This window comes from Saccostrea echinata, unplaced genomic scaffold, assembly GCF_033153115.1.
Source record: "Saccostrea echinata isolate AGI-Se365-2 ecotype Australia unplaced genomic scaffold, CSIRO_AGI_Sech_v1 ptg000005l, whole genome shotgun sequence".
Taxonomy (NCBI): Eukaryota; Metazoa; Mollusca; class Bivalvia; order Ostreida; family Ostreidae; genus Saccostrea; species Saccostrea echinata.
Genome location: NW_026889754.1, coordinates 12,678,937 through 12,690,241, shown reverse-complemented (window position 1 = coordinate 12,690,241; position 11,305 = coordinate 12,678,937). Strand labels below are relative to the sequence as shown.

General features: G+C 35.7%; 1 protein-coding gene across 2 annotated transcripts; it reads left to right on the top strand.

The window, feature by feature from the left end:
• The first annotated feature begins 634 nt into the window (after positions 1 to 634).
• LOC133179795 (uncharacterized) lies at positions 635 to 4,880 on the top strand. Of its 2 annotated transcripts, none has more exons than XM_061314480.1 (2): positions 635 to 1,178; positions 2,420 to 4,880. In XM_061314480.1, the coding sequence occupies exon 2, from the start codon at positions 3,292 to 3,294 to the stop codon at positions 4,297 to 4,299; it is 1,008 nt and encodes a 335-aa protein (XP_061170464.1). In that variant the 5' UTR covers positions 635 to 1,178; positions 2,420 to 3,291; the 3' UTR covers positions 4,300 to 4,880. Both variants share the same exon structure in this region, with proteins under 2 accessions (XP_061170464.1, XP_061170465.1).
• Positions 4,881 to 11,305: the final 6,425 nt, after the last annotated feature.

The window sequence follows — 11,305 nt, the reverse complement described above, 5'->3', positions numbered from 1 at the left end:
TAATAAATAAAAATGAATCATTCTACACTTATTCAGTGGAATTGTCGAGGTTTTAGAGTTAATTTTAATGAATTGTCCCTACTAATTCAGGACCATTGCCCTGTAGCAATATGTTTACAAGAAACACATTTAAAAGAAACTGATAAGAATAATATTAAAAACTATATCATGTATAACCATTATACTCCAACTGAGAGAGCCACTGGTGGTTCTACTATAGCAGTACACAATAAATGCATCCACAGCCAAATATCTTTGAAAATAAAACTCCAAGCATGATATTTTATGCTAGTAAAATTATTTTAAGTTAAGTTTCATGTATTGTATGCAAGAGTGTAAATCCCCACTTTGTGCCTCTTTATCAGTAAACCCGTGGGGACACCCCCCCCCCAGTAATTCTATCCTTTTGAGATAAGCGAACTAGCATCATTCTATCCACTGCTATTGTAAAGACAAGACGGCCAATCATTTGCTTAAAATATTTTGGATTAATAGAGAATTTTGACTTCTCGAGAGAGGTAATTAATTTTTATTTCGTGTTCCTCTTTGGATATTTTCCTGTGTTGTTGTCGGTGTGGTGAAAACGAAAGTAGACAAACAATGGCTCCCATTCAGGTAGTGATTATAAGACATTCCTTTATTCGTCGTTTGCAGAATTTTATTGCTCTTAACACTGAGAACGACAATTTGAGACTTTATAGACATTTATTCGATGTACAGTTTCTTTGTGAAGGAGGTCTAACTGTCGATCGCATGGCTCACAGACCCAAATTTACGACATTTGATCCGCCTCCCCAGATGGTTTTTCTACAGGTCGGAGGAAATGACCAAGATAATAACAAGATAGCCGTAGACACCTTAGTGAGGCAAATCCAGAGTTATGCTAATTACTTAGTTCTTGGGTGTGGAGTGCGGCATGTCGTTATCGGCCAAATACTGCGACGCAACAGGAGGGGCGATTACAACTCCCGGGTTGTCGAGGCTAATTGCTGTCTACAGAACTGGGCCTCCTCTCTTGACCATATCTCATTTCACCAGCACCATGGTTTCTGGAAGGACTTATCATTCCTGAGCAGAGATGGCGTACACATCAGGTGTTCCCGCACCGACAGCAGCCAGATGAGGAAATATCTTCAAAGTGTAAAGAGGGCCGTCTTGCGAGCTTCTCGCTTCATTGGGTAATCATGTTCTATTTATACGCATGGGGCAATTAATGCTTGCTCCATGCTATTCATTTCATATAGCAGTAGATATCATTCATAGCATTATAAATTACTTGAATATGCTATATAAACACATAGATCAGCTAGCTGTAGAATGCTATAATTTTAACAGTTTAGGTCTTGTGCAAATAAATCTAAATTAAGTTTATAGGTTACCAATATTGTCTGCTTACTATACACAAATTGAGGTCTAGGTTTGGTTTATGTCAGTTTATCAAGTGTTGATTCTATCAAAATTTATTTAATGGCTAACTGTCATTCATATCCAGAAATATAGGTTTGTGGGTACATCTGCCATTTTCAGTTGGGTAAATGTTACCTTTTCTTATTCATTTATTAAATATTCACAACTGAAATTATATTTGTTTCCTTGCATAATGTGAATAGTTTACGTGGTTAGATTACCACTCATCATAGCAGTAGTTCATTGAGTTAACATGCTAGTTACAGTACATGTATGTTTGGCTAATTGGGCTATGTTTTATAATTTGTGGTGTCATATTACATGTCTTTATATTTAGTTTCAAAGCTACATGTATTCCTATTTCATTAGGGGTACGTACCACAATTGACATCTTACTAGGTAGCATTGGGTTTTGTTTTGGATGACCATTTGTTGTTCATACAGTGCTGCCATGCAATTTAAAAATTTATTCATATTTATCAGGTAACATTTGCACTTGTCTGAATGGCCATTTGTCATTCACCGAGTGATGCCACTTTCTTTTTACCATGTACCATTTGTACTTGGTTTGAATGGCCATTTGTCATTCATTGCTGCTAGCAGGTTTGAACTTGTATAATTTTGACCATTTGTCAAAGTACATTGTACATGTTCTGGTACCATTTGTACCATTGTTTGTTATCATGTGCCATTTGTACATGATGGGATGACCATTTGCCATCCTTTTCCTGCTAGCAGGATTTTTTGTGTTAAACTCTGACCATTTGTCAGGTTTTCTATTGGCATCACTCACTTGTGCTTATACTACCTGTTTGTCAGACATGTATTTCAGTTTGAAGTTGTTGCTAATTAATACTTGAGGGCTAAGAGAAACCTCTTCTTCTCAAGCATATATGTCAGTATATAACATATAGATTTGTACATACAGAACTTTACAGTGGTGCTGTAAGTTCAATTTAAAAAAAAAAAAAAAAAAAAAAAAAAAGCTTTTCATTATATGTCTCAATTTCAGCAATGCCACCCAAGAAAAGGCAAGAGCCTGCAACTAGTGGGCAAACTCCTAAGAGACAGAGGAAACAAAAGTCGCAGAATGACGATTCGCTGCCCACGATTGACTATGACAATCTGGCGGACGCCATACTAAAGAAGTAGGGCCAAATGACCGGAACAGACAGCAGGGAAATTCCAGTATCCCCTGGGCCCAGTAAAGACTCGGACATGCCACAGCAAGCGCTTGTAGGGAATAGTTTGCCTGACACAACTGACACAGCAGTGAATACAATCAATGCTTCAGGTGCAGCCCAACAATCAAGTTTCCTTCTTACTTTGGATAAAATCTTTGGGGGTGAGTCAATTGTTGGTAGTTCAGTGGATGATGATAATGTTACACCACTGCAGTTATCGGGGGGTTTACCATTGGGGGCAACAATTCCCTTGCGTGTTAAACAAAAAATCTGGGCTAACCAGTATATCGACTTAAGAGTGTTACTGCCAGAACACAAACAGGAAACTGTGTCTGTACAAATTGATCAAGGATCAATCAAATTAAATGCCAAACAGTCATTTATCAATGGACAAATGCCTTTTTGACTTTCATTTCAATTTATATTGAGTCAAATTCTCAGTCAGCCACAAATTTGCTTAAGTACATTTCAACAGTCCGCCACCTCCATGCCTCCAATGGTGATTCAGCCTGGAGGTTATATGATGAGCAGTTTAGGAAGTTGCGTGAGGTGTCAGACCTGCCTTGGCAACAACCCCTTAATGAAAAAATTATAAGAGTAACGACAATGCCAAAGTCACATAACCAACAATTTTCACGCAGCAGAACATCAAACAATCAGTCCTTTCGGGGTCCAATCAGGTTTTGCTACACTTACAACAATGGCCAACAATGTACATCATCAAACTGCCCATACAGACACATATGCTCAGTGTGCAAAGACACACATCCCCGAATTCAGTGCACAAAGCAAAAATCAGACACTCAAAATGCAACCAATTTTCGACCCCAACGTCAATCAGGAAAACCTAAAACTACCAACCCCAGTACAAGCACATCTTCTTAAGCATTACCTACAAGGTTATGACCCTTTTCTTTCTCATTACTTAGTTCAAGGTTTTACGTCTGGGTTCAGTTTAGGCTGTTCAGCATATCCAAAGCCACGTCTCTGTCGTAATCATTCATCCACCACCCAACATGCTGATTATGTTCTAGATAAACTTCAAAATGAAATTGACTTAGGAAAAATAGCTGGTCCTTACCCTTCCCGACCTTTTCAAAATTTTGTTTGGTCCCCATTGGGTGTAGTACCCAAGAGTACACAAGGGAAATATAGACTTCTACATGATCTTTCATTCCCATCAGCTGATTCAGTAAATTCTTACATCTCAGAAGAGCATTCAAAGATCAAATATGATACAATTGATACAATCATTTCCCTTGTACTGAAATTTGGAAAAGGGTCACTGATGACAAAATCTGATATTGAAGATGCTTTTCGAATTATTCCATTGCACCCAGATAGTTACCATGCTTTGGGTTTAACATGGGCAGGTCAGTATTATTTCGATAAGTGTCTTCCCATGGGGGCCAGCAGTTCTTGCAAAATTTTTGAATCATTCAGTTCTGCTCTTCAGTGGATTATGGTATCGAAATTTAACTTACAGGGTATGTCTCACATGATAGATGATTTCTTTTTTATTGGACCTAATAATTCCAGTAAGTGCATACATGATCTTGAAAATTTCCTAGCTCTCTGTTCCACTTTAGGTGTGCCCATCAAACGGGATAAAACTGTCCTACCTTGTAAGGTTATCACCATTTATGGCCTCGAAATAGATTCAGAAGCAATGGAATGTAGATTACCATCTGACAAACTTGAAAAGTAAAGACGTATGTTAGAGAATTTTTCTCACAGGAAAAAGGTGACCGTAAAGGAATTGCAGTCCTTGTTAGGTTCCTTGAGTTTTGCTTCTTCTGTCATATGTCCAGGTCGAGCTTTCCTGTGCCGTTTATTTGACCTTTTATGTGGGCCTCAAAAGCCATCTTATTACAAAAAAAGACTCAATAAAGAAGCCCGCGCAGACTTGCATGCATGGTCTATATTTATCAACAAATTTAATGGGAAATGCCTCATTAATAATAACCAACATATTTCCTCTGATAATTTGCGCATGTATACAGATGCATCAGGAGTGATTGGTTTTGCTGGGGTGTTTGGAGCGAATTGGTTTGCTGGTAGATGGCCAGCTGAATGCATGGACTATCACATTACTGTTAAGGAACTTTTTCCCATTGTATTAGCTCTTGAAATTTGGGGTAGTACTTTAAGAAACAAAAATGTCCTTTTCCTGACAGATAATGAAGCAGTAGCTTATATCATTAATCATCAATCCTCTAAAGACCATACAATTATGCGCTTGGTGCGGCGCTTAGTCCTTACCTGTTTACAGTTTAATGTAAGATTTGAATCGGAACATCTTTCGGGTGGCGCAAGGAAACCCTAACAGAAAAGTACCATAGTTAACTATAGTTTACTATAGTTAACTAAAGTAAATCAAAGTTTTCACTATAGTAAATCAAAGTATTTTTACTATGGATTTCAGATTGATCGATATATTTTAACTTTTTAGATTCCTACAAGTAATTTTCTGCTATTAAAAAGAAATATTTCTTGTATATTTACATATTATTTAAAAAAATTACATCATTGATATGTAATTTAAGAAATATTAAGACTCTAAATCTTCAAAAAAGTTCTTGAGTAAAGTTTCATAGTAAATCAAAGTATTTACTATAGTTAACTATAGTAAACTATAGTTAACTATGGTAAATTTTTATTAGGGAATGCTTGAAGCCTTTCCTTTTTTGGCCATATTTTGGAGGCCACCTATTTTGCCAATTTATATATGTTATGTAATAGTCACATACTGGGAGGCCAATTTGTTATTGCATAATTGTTTAATATTTTTTCTCAGGAATTGTGTTTTAATGTTACATGGTCTCCCAGTCTTATGTATTATATTATATGTTGTCATTTCATAATAAATGACATTGTTTGGAACAAATCTGTCTTGTGTTATTTGGCAAAAAACAAGCTCAATGTAGTCAGAGGAGTGTTTAATCCTAGGAATGAAAGCTAAACTTAATGTAGCTTTACGTCTTTCACTTGATAAAACAATTACCATTTGTTCTGTGTATATCCCTCCGAATTATCAATTACAGTCTTGTGAACTTTCGTAATTAATACGTCAACTTCCTACTCCATTTCTACTCATGGGCGATTTTAATGCCCATAACCCACTGCGGGGTAGTGATAAAATAACAGACAAAGGTAAAAAACTTGAAGATACAATTTCTCATCACAATCTCTGTATATTAAAATGACGGCTCGAACACATACCTGCATCCGGGCAATGGTTCATATTCCTCAATAGATATCAGTTTAGCGGATCCTTCTTTACTTTTAGATTTCGATTGGTAGAACATGACGATCTGTGCGGGAGTGATCATTTCCCAATCATTATTAAACAAACTAAACCTTCAGAAAACAACTGTATCCAAAACTGGAAATTAGACAAGGCTGATTGGAATCAATTTAAAAACTTATGTCTACAAAACATTTCGGCTGAAAAATTTAAAGATCATTCTGATCCTATTCAAAGATTTGTGCACTACGACTTCTGCAGAGGTGTCAATCATTATTCGGGGATCTTCTGGAGCGACTTGCGAGGAAAGAAGTCCAAACTACAATCAGGTATAAACCGTATAAATAATCATTGAGTTCAGTATATCTGGAAAAAATTGGGTGAATATATCGATGTAAAAATAAAAGATAAAGGAACTGTGTTAATTTTATTTATGTAAGTTAGCTACATGTACAGCAAGTGAAACCCAGTCATCGGATTCGCAGCCCTCAACTTCTAGTGCCGCGCACCACAGCATTCGAGAGATTACCGTCAAGACCACCAAGTCTGTCCTTTCAGCCGAGGCTGAGGAGGACAAATGTAGAATCTGTGGGGAGAAAGAGGGTGAAAATAGAATGTGGTTGGATGTGATGTTAAAGACTGTAATGTAATTTTTGGAGGCATGCTTGGTGTATGGGAGTGACAGCTTACAGGGATGGGGCTTTACGAGTTCTACTGCCCAAAACATACTGGCAAGAAATATTAGATTTCTCTATGAATTTGTAAGTATTATTACAAAATTTTTCCATATCTTGGATATTTAAAAAAAAAAGGTTCGAAAAAAGGTTCATCATCCGTTTGTTCAGTCATAACATTTTGTTTCAGCGCCATTTATTTTTTTATTTTTTAAGGATAAAGAAAAGAGACATTACTGAAAGACAACTGCGGTAAATATTTACTATCATGTTGTAAATTTTGCATTTACCTCCCCCTAGTAAATTCAAAACCTTTTTAGTCAAGAAGTCTGTTCTATTAATTATAATTAAAGAAATCTAAATTTCCATTTCATTCCTTTTATTTTATTAGGTCAATTTTTATAAATTATATCAAAGACGGAATATTTCCTAGAAAATTCAGGTTGTACTTTTTACATGTTTTAGATGAAATTCTTTTGTAAGAAAACTTTCTATTAAGCAAATTTACTCAAAGTCAACAGATCTGAAGATTGTTTTTTGACCTAAGTCTTTGACATGCAGTTTTATTGTTTACTGCATGTGGTCATTTAATTGTGTTTATAAAACATTTATCACTTATTGGGTAAATTATATCGTAACAAATGATGACACTAATACGATTGCGACATGAAACTTTTACTCTTTCATCTATTTTACTCAATTTTGTAATGTTTGTTTGGCAGATTCAATCAATCACTGCCGATATAGCCTTAAGCAAACATTTTCAATTTTTCGGTATAAAAGAATAAGTCTCGCAGGTAAAATCATAAATTACTCAACCGTATTAGGAAATTGTCCATGGACTATATTCTGCTTTTTGATTGGTTACCCGTGTGGTCAGTCGGAATTGATAATAGCGCTCGCACCCGTTTTTCGTCATTCTATTGCGAGTCGCCAAATATATGTATGACAAGTTTTAATATCGACTTCATTTTTTTTTTCCTTACACAGTGCACCAAGACTTGTGTCCCTTGCACATACCGGCCAATTCCCCACAAACCACCCAAAACCCATATTCCAAGCGAGAAATACTACGAGTGGAAAATCTTTCTGATCCATTCGGACCTTTCCGGCATGCAAACGAGGGACAGAGCCAAGCAAGAAGCTAGCGGAGGGCAAGAAAACACTCCCCCAAGGACTACAATATCAAGAACAACCACAACTACGACCACTTCAACAAACAGGGCATCTGGATCAATCTCACCGACTCTTCCTACCATTTCTGCAGCAACAACAACGCCTACAGTGAACACAAACAATCCTCCAAGAGTCACTGTTCCCCTCACTCCATATGATGGTACGTCGTCAGAAGTAGAGTGGCGCTGAACTTTATGTCGTACATCAGCCTATACCAGATGACCGACAGCCAAGCTCTGAACATTGTGCCATTTAACCTGACAGCTAGAGCCAGTTAAACATTGGTTTTACCAGCTGGTACAAACCTCCAAATCATCTCTATCATCGTTTAAAAATGCTCATTTCGACAGATTTAGGAACACAGATGAGGGTCTCGACCTAGATGACATCAGACAGGGCACCAACGAGAAACTTGACTCTTACATGTTCCGGTTACAACAGGCAGCAGCAGATCTCACCATTGCTGAACCGGATCTGGTCAAGAAAGCCATCAAGGGGTTATATCAATCAATTCATGGTCATCTGTGACTCAGGTGACCTAATAAATATTAACTTTCAATTATTCCATTGATTTTACCTGACCCATATACAAAGTTTCCGAGTTGCACAGCTCGTATAATCGGTAATCAAATTGACGAAAGTGAACAGTCGCCCGCGTGGCGCAGTGGTTAGAGCGTTCGCTCTAGAGTCGCGGAGTAAGGAGTTGATCCTTACGTCGCGGGTTCGAATCCCACTGTGGGACGTGGAGACTGGTCCTTCGAATGAGACCGTATAAATCTTAAAGCTTACATCTACCATTCATTAGTGATAATATACTTTGCGCAATGTTAATATATACATGCGTACACGAACGGTTTAATTTCTTTTTCTAACATGTCTCAATGTTAAGTCGTACCGAATGTATTCGAACACAGTTACAAATGTTTACAACAGGTAACGTTATTGTCTTTTTTTTGTAAGGCTGATTGTTTAAATTGTTTTTAAAAAGAACTGGGATTCAACATACCTTTAGCTCCCTTTCTAAGGAGGGATTTGCTTCAAAATCATATATCAGTTTTGAATATTTTTAACATACCACAACAACCGACATGAATTTGAATTATCATATTGAATTCCAAAACTTAATTAAAGTCCTTACAAAGAGATACATAGCAGGAAAATTGAAATCGTAAAATTTTACCAAAATCAACAACATAAAAACTCGCCAATTTTCAAAACAAGGACAGGTCACGGAATAACGGATTTACGGAAATACAGAAAGTAGTACAAATCAGGGATTGTTTTTGGACGGATGTTCATCCGTGCATCATAACTTGGCGTCTTTCAACTTTATATACAACATTTCCCCACGATAAATTGAAGTCTCATTGACAGCTGCTTTTTCAATAAAAATGGTATTCGGTAAATTTACTTACCTTGTCATTGGTCATTTTTAATATTATTTTGTTAAAAAACATTCTGATTGTACACACAGGTACTCTTAAGTTGATATTAAAGCTGAACACGATTCGTAAAACAAATTTTTCCGCATATTCGATTAGACTCTCGCTATATCTGAGGGCCCTTATATAAAGAGCCGCTCACTTAGTCAATGGTCAGTGGAATCAATCGTCATCGGTGTAGACGAACGTATTCTACATAGCACTCGGTAGCAACAAGTAACTGTTTACTTCTAATGCAGGATAGTATACAACAGTTGGACTAATAAAGGCCTAATAAAAGCAGTTCAGAAATTGACTAGATGAAGGGAACATACTAAAGACCTGACTGACCTGACCAACAAAATATAGAAACATTTTTACCAGATATTTAGTCATTTATCCATTCATTTCATGATAATTTAATGACCTGACCAAATATGAAATGACCTGACCAAATAAAAATCATTTGTAATCGTTAACATTTTATAAAAATATTTAATACATACAATGTTAATTTATAAATATTCAGGTATAATATTTTGTCATTAAACATTTCTGACAGATAAACACAAACTTATGAACCTATATATTAAGTATGCATTGACCTGATGAAACTAAGCCGAATTTTCATAAGCAACTTATCACCAATTATTATTATAATTTAAAGTATTGTATGCACTTAAATTAATTTTATCTTTTATTTTTTAAGCATAAAATAAAATATAGATGACCTGACAGCAATTGCAGAGACCAGACTCAGACCATGTCTTTACTAAAAATCTGACTGACCATCATATCTATACTTAAGACCAGACTGATCATATCTACTATAAAGACCTGACTGATCGTATCTACTAAAGACCTGACCGACCACATATACATATAAACTAACATTGTTCAAAGACATAAATACATTAAGTAAAACAAATAGGGTTGACCGACCAAATAAAATAAATAAATAAACGGAAAAAATAAGGGAAAAATGACCATAAAAGAAATCTTTATTAATGATACATGTAATATGTACTATCTTTGATTTTCTTAATTTTGTGCACTTCTGTATGTAAATTACATTCAGAAGTGCTCAAAGTTAGAAATATCAAAGTTTCGCGTATCTTCTAAAATAATATATATCTACGGTACCAGTATTTATTTAACCTTTCCAATTTATTTATTATCTTGTTTTTTGTATGTATAACATGATGTGTAAATTTTCTCAATTTATTTGTTATGACAATCATGCATATATAGATCTATTAATCATTGTGTTTGTATAACAAGGAGAGGATCTATTAAGTTGAAAAAACTTGTATCCAATCCTTTTGCATGTAATATACAATAAAATATGTTCAAAATCAAATCATTTTAATAATATTTAATTTGTATTTGTAATAAGTAGTATAGTGTGAGACATTATATCCAGGATTGAGGTTCAAAAAATTGAGGTTCAGTGTAAACCAGGAAGGTAATTAGGAAGGACCGTAACAGGAAGTCAATAAGTAGTATTAATGCGAGGATTAGAATGATGAACAACGTTTCTTCGTTATTAATTTGATTTCATTTGATTTATGAAGATATCCAATCACAATTAGCGCACTGTGGTTAATTAAAAGAACTGGTGATAAAAAAAATTGATTTTGGTAAAGATGAAAAAGTGTGTAAGATTTTTAAATGATGTGATAATAATTAACATTCCTTACGAGGACCGTAAAGGAGAGTGGATGATGTTAGCTGTAGACAGATGTCGGTTTAAGACACGAATCGAGAGAGTATCCGTAATGATTGATTTAGTGCTCAAGAAACATTTAAAACTGATATCGAGTAACATAAATGGAAATCCATGTATTCAGACCGGAAAACGATTACACCCGTAAACAAAATATTGTACAAGTCAGCATTAAGACGCAATGTTTGCATTTCGGATGATGAAGGACAACCCATCAATTCCGGTCTAGCAAGATGAATACATTATGAATCGGATATGATGACCATCCTGTTCCGTTTTCGGAACGGGCTTTAGTATTCCGTTATTTGACTAGCAGTATTCACGGTGACAACATGTTTTCCTCTTGCTGTAAGTTATCGTTAGAAAATGGACGCTTCGTGGAGGTATACACGACGAAAGACAACGAATACAGAGTAGATCTACGCGAATGGGAATCGGATCGATATCCCACCAGCAAGGGAATAAGTTTA